The sequence below is a fragment of the Stylophora pistillata genome, chromosome 3 (genome assembly GCF_964205215.1).
Source record: "Stylophora pistillata chromosome 3, jaStyPist1.2, whole genome shotgun sequence".
Lineage (NCBI taxonomy): Eukaryota > Metazoa > Cnidaria > Anthozoa > Scleractinia > Pocilloporidae > Stylophora > Stylophora pistillata.
The window spans coordinates 23,855,474-23,867,907 of NC_142521.1; the positions used below are offsets into that span (position 1 = coordinate 23,855,474).

The 12,434-nt window shown below is 40.8% G+C and overlaps 1 protein-coding gene and 1 pseudogene across 1 annotated transcript; both read right to left on the bottom strand.

The window, feature by feature from the left end:
* Positions 1-3,356: 3,356 nt before the first annotated feature.
* LOC148735142 (uncharacterized) lies at positions 3,357-5,254 on the bottom strand (annotated as a pseudogene).
* A 25-nt stretch (positions 5,255-5,279) lies between these two features.
* Positions 5,280-8,695, bottom strand: LOC111346777 (uncharacterized). The gene is made up of 3 exons (XM_088752880.1): positions 8,663-8,695; positions 5,971-6,983; positions 5,280-5,550 (listed from the first exon to the last, which is right to left on the bottom strand). Exons 1-3 carry the CDS (start codon positions 8,693-8,695, stop codon positions 5,280-5,282), a joined length of 1,317 nt encoding a protein of 438 aa, XP_088609006.1.
* Between the last annotated feature and the right edge of the window lie 3,739 nt (positions 8,696-12,434).

Sequence of the window (12,434 nt, forward strand, 5' to 3'; positions counted from 1 at the left end):
CTCTCTTCGCCTACATATCAGCGAAATAAAACCCACGAATCAATATATAGCTAAATATGTTAAATTATTGAATTGAATTACTGCAAATCTTACGTTTTTGACCACGAAAATACTAAGGGACATGTATATTCTTTTAGTCGTCTGCACTTGCTATCGAAGAATTACAGGGCCTCACAGAATGCCACTCCTCAGTGATGTGAGCCCCCTGTATAAAGATTGTCATTATTATTATTATTATTGATTTAAAATCCGTCTCTAAGAAATGACAAGAGCAAACTTTTGTGCTGGCTGTTATCTTGAAGTCTTTCTTTGAAGTCTTTCTTGAAGTCTTTCGCGATTGCTCTGTCATTGTAAATAGCGCTATATAAGAAATAAAATTTGGATCTCTACGTATTTTCAATATCCATACCTAAACATAGAACAATTAATAAGGTGTCAAACAAAACGCAAAAGTTGCAAAGCGCCAAATTGAGACAATTATACGATGTCAAAGTTCAAGAGCAAAACACTGTCCAGATAATAGAAGAAAAGCGATATTTATTTACTTTTTGAAGCTTTTTTCCTTGGAAAACGAGTGAAAAGAAAGTCCCTCATCTAAAGAGCTATTTTGACAATCGTACACACAACAATAATGAACCATTTCTAAAATTGTTTCAACACCTTCGCGGGCTCTGAAAAATATGCGCGTGTTTACCCTACACAGACCACGTGACCAACTTATGACTTCGGTAGCCAAGAGGGTCTATTGGTTCTGGGTTCGAATTGAAGGCGTTGCTGTTTTAGCAAAATCGCTGTCTAGTGCTTTTCATTATTTGTTAACATGGAGGGTTATGGAGTTAAGACTTTGGAACAAGTTGATGCCATCCGTGATAATTTGGAAACACTAAAATTGCGAGAGGAAACGCGGGGTCGCTCAATAAATATTTGCATTTGAACGCGATGAATTTGTTTTTAAGGATTTCTCCTGCTTACATTTCAATTTGCAGAGTATGGCAGAACTCGACGAGATCTCGCGCGTGCAGAGCCATTTTTTGCCGCATGCACCGCGTGCAATGTGACCGATAGGCTTTTACACATTCTGCCGGCAGAATTTCGAGCATACTAGGACCTCAGGAGCAGAATATATGATTGGGGCATAATCTGAGCAGAATAGCCCATTTTTGGCCATTTTACATATTCTGGGGCCTGGGAACGAGTCTGAGAAGGAGCTGGGCACGAGCATCCGAGCAAAACAAGATCGCGGAACCAAACCCGCAACCGTACGGTGGCTGTAAAGGGACATACACTTTCCTCTCCCTTTTTTTTCACTTGCGACTTAGCTGCTACTTTCTTGCGACTTAGCTGCTACTTTCTTGCGACTTAGCTGCGACTTTCTTGTTACTTTCTTGCGACTTAGCTGCGACTTTCCTGCTACTTTCTTGCGACTTAGCTGCGTCTCTCTTGCTACTTTCTTGCGACTTAGCTGCGACTTTCTTGCTACTTTCTTGCGACTTAGCTGCGTCTCTCTTGCTACTTTCTTGCGACTTAGCTGCGACTTTCTTGTTACTTTCTTGCGACTTAGCTGCGACTTTCCTGCTACTTTCTTGCGACTTAGCTGCGTCTCTCTTGCTACTTTCTTGCGACTTAGCTGCGACTTTCTTGCTACTTTCTTGCGACTTAGCTGCGACTTAGCTGTGACTTTCTTGCTACTTTCTTGCTACTTAGCTGCGACTTTCTTGTGACTTAGCTGCGACTTTCCTGCTACTTTCTTGCGACTTAGCTGCCTGGTGCATCAGCCGGCCAGGTTGTTTTATTGGAAAACAACGTAGACTCCTATAAACAATAGGTAGTCTGTTTTGCCTTGGCTTTACAGTATAGCTATGATTTTTTTCGCCGTTTTCAATTTCATTTCGGTGTGCTCTACAATGCAGTAATGCGCGACGAGATAATCAAGGACTACTTCAATATTGGGCTTACTGCACCTGAAATTGCATTATTTCTCGTAAGTGTACATGGTATCGGGATCTCGTTAAGACCATTGAAAAAAATACTCAGACGGTTGGGATGTACAAGACGTGGGCGTCGAAGTAATTTGAATGAGGTGGTAGAGGCAGTCGAGGAGGAACTGAAGGGGAGTAGAAGCCTTCTCGGATATCGAGCGATGCATCAGAGACTCGTCAATCAGCACGGTCTTGTTACTACGAGGGAAGTCGTTCGACATGTTTTGAGGGTTTTTGATCCTGAAGGGGTGGAGCATAGGTCACAGCATAGACTACGACGACGAATTTACAGGTGTAAAGGACCAAATTACTTATGGCACATTGACGGCTACGACAAACTAAAACCGTTTGGATTCTGCATTCATGGTGCAATTGACGGTTTTAGTCGAAGGATCTTATGGCTGGAGGTTGCATCTTCGAACAACGACCCTCGTATAGTAGCTCAATATTTCTTAGACTATGCAAGACAGTTAGGAGGTACGGCAAGGATTGTACGTGGAGATAGGGGATCTGAGAACAGGAACTAAGCAGCTATTCAGCGTTTCTTTCGGCGGTCCATGAATGACGACTTTGCAGGTGATAAAAGTTTCATGTATGAGAAATCTACAGCAAACCAAAGAATTGAAGCATGGTGGAGACGTTTAAGGCAAGGATGTGCAGAATGGTGGATTACATTTTTTAAGGACTTGGAGAGATTCTGGTTTATATCACGATGATGATATAATACACCGCGAATGCCTGAAGTCCTGTATCATGGATGTCATACAAAGTGAACTACACAGAGCTGCACTAGAGTGGAATGTTCATCGAATTCGGCCGTCCAGCAATGTGAAATCTCCCTCGGAAAAGCCAGGTGTACTCCACTTCATTCCGGCAACAGCTGAGAGTCCAGATTATATGACTCCCGTTGACATCGACGAAATCGAAATCGCACAGGATACGTGTGCTGAGCAACCACAAGCGAAAGGATGTCCTTACTTTAAAGAGCTCTGCGATCTAATAATGGAGGATGAAGGTCTAGAACCAGCCACAGCAGCAGAGGAAGCTCTCCAACTCTACTTTGATTTACTGGACCATATTAATGCCATACCATAAAAGTATGGTTGAATTTCATTCCTGTTCACAGGCTACCCATCATGAACAGTGTTTTTGGTACACGCAAAAACAAAACTTTTTATGCTTTTTGGGCTGTGTTAGGTTCGCAAAATATTCAGTGTGGTCAAATGTACATCGCAAGGTATTTATTGTGGGTCAGATCTAATGCCGCTATCTTTTTCCCTAGCTGGATATCGAGCCGCGCAAGTAAAACAATTGAAAATACTAATTAAAATGAACTTTATTTTTTCTTCGTTTCCAATATGTTTTCTAAATGTGGAAAGGAAGTTAAACATTTGACACTAAGAACGGATTATTTTCATTCATAAACTACACACCTGTGGGGGAGAGAAATTGCCTGATCCACCATTCACACTCTTTACAGTACAGTCTATTGTAAAGAGATCATCTGGCCTGGTAATTCGAAATCTATGAACTCAACAAGGTAGAACAGCAACGTAAATAGTAGGTAACGAACTATTTTCCATTCCGTTTTAAAAGTGTTACGTTAACATAACCTATTAGAGTCAACGTGAATGATATATAAAAAAAGAAAAAAATAATTAATCCCCTATTGCGATTTGCAGCACTATCCTTATTACTTCAACGAGTGTACTAACACCACTCGAGATATGTGTAGATAACGTTTTCTACAGCTACCGCATGAAATATGATTACAAGGATAATTTAAGTCTTAACCAAAAACGTGCAATTAAAAAGTAAAAAGGCTGAACAGGAACAACAAGTACAAGTAATAAAATTCACTTGAACATTTTTAAGTTAATCATTGTTAAGCTAAATCCCTTTATACTCTGAATCACTGTTACATTATGTCCTCTTACGTTCAAGCTGCTTACAACGACGTGAATTTCCATGCAAGTTCATTGTTTAGTAGAGAATCCATTTGGATTCTAAAGTCGTTAAAACTAGCATACCCACCACCATCAGGCAAGTCGATTGAGGCTGCACAGGTATGTGTGCGAGGGTGTGGTAAGGATCCTAACTCATTAACGTGAAACATCACCTTGATACACTCCACAACTGGTACAGGACTGCCAGTGACGTAACGAAGAAATCGGCCAAGCTCCTTACGGCTAAGGTACCTTATTTATTTCTTCAGGTAAGAGAAAATTTTGGCCCTGGACTTCTTTAGATGAGTAGATGGCTCTTCTGCAAGCATTGCAATAACTCGTTGTGGTGTAAGCTGCATCCTGTGATACATCTTTGTTAAATCCTCTTTCGAACAATTCCACAAATTTTCAAAGTCTCCATCCAGAAGACCTTCTCTCATACCATCCATAGCCATAGTAGGTTTTGATAACAACTCATTCTTGGCTACTTGCACCAAAGTGGATTTAAGGTTGGAAGCCGATGGCCCTTTGGTTACCTGGTAGTCGCTGAAAAAAATCCAGCAAAAACTCACAAGATTCACCAGAGAGCTGTCCTTGGTCTGACTGTGCTAGGATCGCTTTCAACTCCTGGGACTCATTTTCTGATATGTATTCCAGGAAATCCCCTATGAGGTCTTCGTCACTTACTGCCTGTCGTCCACAGAGCGTAGCCACCATAAATGCCCTGTTGATATGAACAGGAAATATGCCAGTGAGGACATATTGGTGGCTGATAATACGTCCGAGTGTCCTCATCGTGGACTCCTCAATCTCTGGACTTACTCGCGGAACAAATGTAGAACTTCCATCGAAGTAGTCCTCCAGGACTTGCTTCCAGAATAGAGAATAAGCTTCTCTCTTTAGACCATCTAGATCCATCCCAACCTCTCCATGGAAAGAAAATGTGACAAGCTGCTGAGTTATTTCTCTTGAGTTTTCGTACGTTTTAAAAGGGTCACGCATGACAGTCTCTCGATGAACCCAGACGTTTGTTATACCAGACAACTTATCAAGCACATCCGTTTTTCTTTGCTTCAAGTCCTAAATAAACATAAAGAGACATAACTTGCTACTACCTGCTGTTACCCATTAAATTCTCTTTCTTTCAAGGGCTCTCGAGAAGACAGTGGCCATCAATTGGTATATTTGGTAAGATACAATAATTACTGTCAATAATTGTTTTCAGGTCACAAAACTAGCACAAAAGGTGCATCTTACTTCCTCCCATAAGTAATGCTGAGTGTTTAAGAGGAGTATTAAGATTAAAGAATGGGAGGAGAGAATACACATACTCGTTGCCTTTAGGGAAATTTCCTTAAAATAATTTTCTAGGATTGTAGTACATCCCATCTGTTATATAATCCCGTGGCTTTTGCAGTAACAAAGAATGAGTGGACAGTAATTGGACTGACATATATACGTGATAAACATAACCTACCCCCTCTTCATTCCTTTCCTCTTTCTTCATATTGTCAGCTATGTGAAGATTGTTTACAACTTCCCTAAATCGTCGTCCAGGTGAATCAACAGAACTGCGTTCAACTGCCACTGGATTATCCTCAGAACTTCCTGATGGAGTGTCCTTCCTAATATTCACAACAAGTCAGAAAAACCTATTAGCTTTCAACCCACTTCAAATGTTTTACTTGTTAGAAAACAAGCACATATGGTAATTTTGGGTCCACAATATCTGAATAATAAGGAATGTTGGTGCACAATGAGTAGCCTATTTTCAATATATCAAAATTAAAACATGAGTCTGTGGCTTTCAGGACAAAATATACTTTGTTTCAAGATTCCAAGAGACTTCGAAACAGAAAGCAAAATGAAACCAAATTTAGAATGTTTGTCCATAAATCCTCAGAGTCCTATTTAGAATTGAAATGTTGCCTATAAAAGACTACAATCATATAGTAGATTGTGCTGAAGACCTTGAAGTACCTAGAAACAACCTGACAGTAGGAAGGTTTGAAGATGTAATAAAAACCATTAAGACTACTACTTACGCTTCATCTTCTTCCAGCAAGACAAGAGGTGGCTTCTCTAAAACAGGCTCCCACATGTTGTCTTCAGATGGGATTTCCGATGGTGCCCCAAATCCATGGAAACATACCGTTTCATCAGGAAATGGTGGACTTTCATCACAATCTAGCATCGACAGGGTTGCCTGGTCCACAGTTTCAATCGGCAATGCAGGGTCGAGGTCCATGCTGCCAACCATACAAAGGGTAAAATACTTTGGGGTCAAATTGAGTGACCCCAAAGTAACATACACAGTTCCTATATAGCCACTCTTTCGAAATTTGCGTGTTATAACACCCAGTGTTCTATGTCTCACCGATACTTTCACATGCAGTTCACTTATGTCTGGCTCAGCCGGCACCCTCATTTCTCTTGCTTCACGCAAACTTTCTTGAATTGCAAACTCTTCTTGGCGATGAAGTAGCTCTTCTTTTTTTTGCTTGTCTTTCTCTTGATCTTTTCTCAAAGAATCCAGATATTCTTTGTACTGATCTTCCATCAATGAATTTCTTTCATCAGAGGTGCTAAGCAAACCATCAGAAACTGTCTCCTGTCCATTGTCAAAAACTGGTTTTAGTAGTTCACTATCATTGTCATCCATGGTCCTGGTCAAGAGGTAAAGTCTAACTTTGGTAAGTTTGTACTTAGCAATATACTTTGCCAGTGTGAACTGCTCCTCTACTTCTTCGCCTTTAAAGTTTCCAACTTTAAATGTCATCATATCTGCGTCACCAAATGTGGGGATCCCATCGGGGAAATAAACCTCTTTCATTATGTTAAGCACCTCTACATATGAACTTTGAATTGAAACAGAAATTTCCTTTGTTCCACCTCCCTTCATAAGTCGTACACTGACATATCGCTTTTCTTTCTCATTATATTGCTCAATCTGGATCTTTTTAGAAGTCTGGGTTTTTTTACAAGGTGGTGATTGAGGGTAATCATCGGATGGACAAAACTTTCCCCTTGTGGAAGCTGCCTTTGGAGTTTTGAAAATCTAAAGATAATGAAGCCAAATATTATTGTTTTTGCAGCTTCAGCATTTCAAATTTGTACGAATGAAAGGACAAAGTGTCAAAATACCTGGTCAACCTCTGGAACTAGCTGCTCTTCTAGAGAATCCGTGTTGTTTCTCGGCAATGCAACCTGGCCTGCGTCTCACTCGGCCCAGCTAGGTAGCCAGGCAGCTAAGTCGCAAGAAAGTAGCAGGAAAGTCGCAGCTAAGGCCCTGTTTACAAGCAAGGGGAGCAACCCTTGGGCTAGGGTTACCCTAGCAGGCGGGTCAAAGATAGCCCGGGTTTACAAGCAAAATTTCACAGGTAGGGTTACCCTACCACCCGGGACAACGTACCCATGCTTGGTAACCGCACGCATTGTTATCAATGTTCAAAGGGTCTGGAAGCAAGTAAAAAGTTGTCCCGGGTAGGCGAGTTATCCCCAGCAGAGCGTTTACAGGGCAGCTAGGGTTACCCTAGCGCTAGGGTAACACTAGCGCTCAGTTAAGGTTACCCTAGTGCTAGGGTAACCCTAGCTGCCATGTAAACACGTCGATGAAAAAAAGAAGAAATGTGGGAGCGTTAGGGTAACCCTCCTGCCAGGGTAACCCTGGCACTAGGGTTACCCTACCTGCTTGTAAACAGGGCCTAAGTCGCGAGAAAGTAGCAAGAAAGTCGCAGCTAGGTCGCAAGAAAGTAGCCAGTCGCAGATAAGTCGCAAGAAAGTAGCAAGAAAGTCGCAGCTAAATCGCAAGAAAGTAGCAAGTCGCAGATAAGTCGCAAGAAAGTAGCAAGAAAGTCGCAGCGAAGTCGCAGGTAAGTAGCAAGAAAGTCGCAGCTAAGTCGCAAGAAAGTAGCAAGAAAGTCGCAGCTAAGTCGCAAGAAAGTACCAAGAAAGTCGCAGCTAAGTCGCAAGAAAGTAGCAAGAAAATTGCAGCTAAGTCGCAAGAAAGTAGCAAGAAAGTAGCAGCTAGGTCGCAAGAAAGTAGCAAGAAAGTCGCAGCTAAGTCGCAAGAAAGTAGCAAGAAAGTCGCAGGCTAAGTCGCAAGAAAGTAGCAAGAAAGTCGCAGCTAAGTCGCAAGAAAGTACCAAGAAAGTCGCAGCTAAGTCGCAAGAAAGTACCAAGAAAATTGCAGCTAAGTCGCAAGAAAGTAGCAAGAAAGTAGCAGCTAGGTCGCAAGAAAGTAGCAAGAAAGTCGCAGCTAAGTCGCAAGAAAGTAGCAAGAAAGTAGCAAGTTGCGGATAATTCGCAATAAAGTAGCAAGAAAGTCGCAGCTAAGTCGCAAGAAAGTAGCAAGAAAGTAGCAAGTTGCGGATAATTCGCAAGAAAGTAGCAAGAAAGTCGCAGCTAAGTCGCAAGAAAGTAGCAAGAAAGTCGCAGCTAAGTCGCAAGAAAGTAGCAAGAAAGTAGCAGCTAAGTCGCAAGAAAGTAGCAAGAAAGTTGTAGCTAAGTCGCAAGAAAGTAGCACGAAAGTCGTAACTAAGTCGCAAGAAAGTAGCAGCTAAGTCGCAAGTGAAAAAAAAGAGAGAGGAAAGTGTATGTCCCTTTGAAGCCACCGTACAACCACGGGTTTTGTGTATTCGTGTCGTTTCTGGTTGTCCAAGACTCTTTTTACAAGTTATTACCCGTGTTAATTTTAAGGATTAAATAATAAATGCGCATATGTTGGGTTAGCCTCACCCTGGAAGGGTGATATAATGTCTTATTTACCATGTTTGAGTATTTTGAACCCAGGAATGTCGATTTTTACAGGAACATAATTCGAGCATAATAGTACTTTTTGAGCATAATCTCCAGCAGAATAGCCTTTCTTGGAGGCAATTCTTTTGAGCAGAATAGCCTTTTTTTCGAGCAGAATGTATAAAGGCCTAGTGACCGAAAACTCACGCGTGCAACCCAGCGTGCATGGTGATGCTTTGGTTGCAGTACTGTGCGCCGTTGACTCGCTAAGCGCTGAGTTTAAGAGAATCTTGCAATGAAGTTAATTTTCCTTACTCAAAGCAGTCTAAAACATTCGAACTCCTCTTTATGCAACTAATGTAACGCGATTTAGAGCGGTTGGAACTCAATTGTCAATCGAGCCTTCGAGGCTGCGCATACCTAAGTGACAACCTCTGGGGACTGAAACTAGGCGGACTGACAGTCCCTGACAGACATTTGTTTCTGTTTTTTATCACAAATATCACCAAGACTTAAAAGGAGATGAAACTTAGTGCTAAATAAATATTATCAACTGTAACTTGCGTCTCTTTCAATCACATTAGACATACAGTTTCTTGGTTGCACGCAAATGAACGTACAAAAAAATAACAAAAAAGGTTCTCAGCTTCATGATCAGTTGGTTTCAATTTAACATGAAGCGGTATTCCTCAACATCCTTTATTCTTTTCATTGCATCTGGGTGTTCTTCTACAATTCTATCAAAATCCTCCTCTGTAAAATGATTTCCTCGGATGTCCACTATTATTTTACGGTAGCTATATTTTAATAGTTCAATTACTGACACAGTTTACTGAAAGAGCTTCACTATTTCTTGCTACATTGATACGGGTGAGACATCCATGTGTTTTAAAATGGGAGTTTATGTAAGCTTCCTTGGTTATTTCGTGGCAGTCCTGTAGAAGAAAAAATTTCAGAAGTGGGCTCTTTGAAGGAAGCTGATTGAAGAGCAAGTCTCACGGTAACTCTACAATGACTTAATTCCAAAAATCGTAAATGGCCGATGTTCAATGTTTGCGTAAAATCTGGAACAATGATTCTTCTTGAATAACCAATCCACGGCACTATAAGACCGTCAATTTTCTTGCAACGGCGTAAAATTGTACATAGTTTTTCCCATTCTAGAAAACAGCATTTACTCAGCATAATTTCTCTACTCCCTGGATAAATATATTTGTTTAGAATATCTGACGTGAGTCTTCGTTAAAAATCAAAGTCAACTTTCCGCCATACAGTGCTGCTATGGACAACATCATACCACCTTTTACACACTGTAGATAAGGTGCAGATCCGCTAAACAACTGAGATATACCCGACATCTTATCTTTGGGGTAAGGATCGGCTGTTAGTGGACTCAGTGGACAACAAGCCGCCCTTGATGCCTTTGGAAAGGAAGACTTTCACTCCTTCTTCAAGTATGTTTGTTCCTTGCCTTACGTCATTGAACTAGCAGAAGATCAACCAGAGTTACGTTTATTGCCACCTTTATCACATCGTATGCACCAATTGTTTAAGGATGTGGTTGTCCAAGTTGTTTGGAAAAATCATGCTGATCGCAGAAAGATCTGGTTTCCCCCGGTAGAAGGAGCGCATGGCCAAGGATTACTGAAAGAACTCAAGGTCAAGGCTGAGAAATTCGAGATGGAAGACAAAGTCTTGTTCATGTACAATGACAGCAATTTCCATACAGAAAAGGGCGCTTAAGATAATTTTCCCATGTGCCGATAATTACTCAGAAGCCCTCGAGTTAGCACGGGTGGAGACCCTTGCGTATAGAAGAGATAAGATATGTAAAGAGTATATGTGCAAAATGAAGGACTTAAACCACCCCCTCCATCCTCTTCTGCCAACACGCTTAGACGATACCTGTCCCTATAACCTCAGGCACAAATCAGACCAGTTGTATCTTTACAGAAACGTTACTACCTGTAGAACGAAGCGCACCGAAGAATATTTAACTTTTAAGTATTTTTAACAAATGTGATGTATGTTCCGTGTAGTGTATATAACTTGTATTTAATGTATACAGAAATGTACATAGTCGTTCTTATTAAGTTTTCATTGTATCATAACTCGTTAATTCAGTAAGTTACTGCAAGAGAGTTTAGTAAACTACTATTATTATTATTATTATATTGCTAGACTTGACCAAGCTACTGCGTATTCAATCTCTACACTAATGGCGGCATATACAGCATGGCTGGTAAGGAGTTTTGTATTGCACTCGATGTTGCACTGGCTATGATTGGCTCTGAGGCAGTCGTCGAGTCATATTACTCCGTGATGAAGGAAAAAAAAATGGAAGGAGGACAATTAACACGGTTGTGGAAAGAACAAATGTTGATTGGTGTTTTCCAATGCCAGTGCAGTGTGAAGAAGCATTTAAAGATGTGGCTACCCTTTATTTAGATGGAGATAAAGATGCTGGACTTCCACGTCATCGAATGCCTGTATTCTTCGATGAAAGAGGTCGTGCTTTAAACAAGTATGCCCACGGAAGCAAATTACTTGACCGATTGGCTGCAGGAACAGATTTTTTTGTTCTTAATGAGAAAGATCGACGCTTAAAACGACAATGAAATGCTTAGAAACATTAAGGAAACTTAGAAATGTTAAATAACATCGTTGTTTTAAAATATTATGTACTTAATTAATTGATTGCGCCTTTCAAGGCTAAAGCTAGACGTTGCATGTCGAAGTACTGTTGACATCTCTGTGAAATATATATCTAGATTTTCTTTGCGTCAATAGTGTCATCCTTAACAAGGTCTCTTGAATTGTAAACGATTTTGATGCAACATTGAGTAACAGTGTAAGTAAAAGACACTAAGGCTGATAATGATCGCCTTTTCTAGCAGTTTTGCTCCAAAAATGGGAAAAACAAGTCTTCTTCAAACGTTTCGCATATCTTAGTTTTACAGCTACCGCGTGAAATGCAGCGATTCTTGCGTGCAAAATGGACGTTTACAAAAGGAACTCGTGCGTGCACTTGCCATACTCTGAGAACTGGCTTACATCTAATAATAAACCTCTGAAGTTTTTTTTGTCCCGGAACGATATATCACTGAAGGCATTTTATGGACCACAAGTTTTTTTTGACTGATTGAGGATTGAGGTATGTGGCAGTGACTTCCACAAGTTTTTTTGTTGTTGTTAGAAAAGTATAGTTCAATCGGCCAAAGGTTACATACGACAATGAACTTTTACTGTTCCCAAGGGTTCTTGTTTTCATCAGTACGATAACAATAGAAATGATTCACAGAATTAGGTTGTGCTTTAAATGAATATATTTAAGTTCGCTCGAAAGATAAGTTTAAACTGTAACGAGCTTTGTTATCGGCCCAGCATTTTAAGCCTGACTGACACTCGGTTGCCAAAACTCATTCCTCCTTCCTTAGAAAGTGCTACCTAACCCCTATTGTGCATCTTTCTGCACAGGAAAAACCAAACGGAATTACTGATTGTGGCCCTTTACGGCCAGAAGAATAATTACGGTTTTGTCTCTGACGAAGAGGCGGCGGTAAGCATTAGTTATAATAGCCTACGAGCAGGTCGTTTTTTGGTCCCGTCACGCAACGTTGGAGAGAGAGCATTGCGTGACGAGTTCAAATTAGGGCTGTGGAGGGAACTCTAGGAAGCGTGGTGTCAATGCAGTATATTATTGCCAACAATTATTCAGACACTAGCATCAGTTGCTAAGTGTCCCATTTCAACCCACGTATCCAAAAAAATA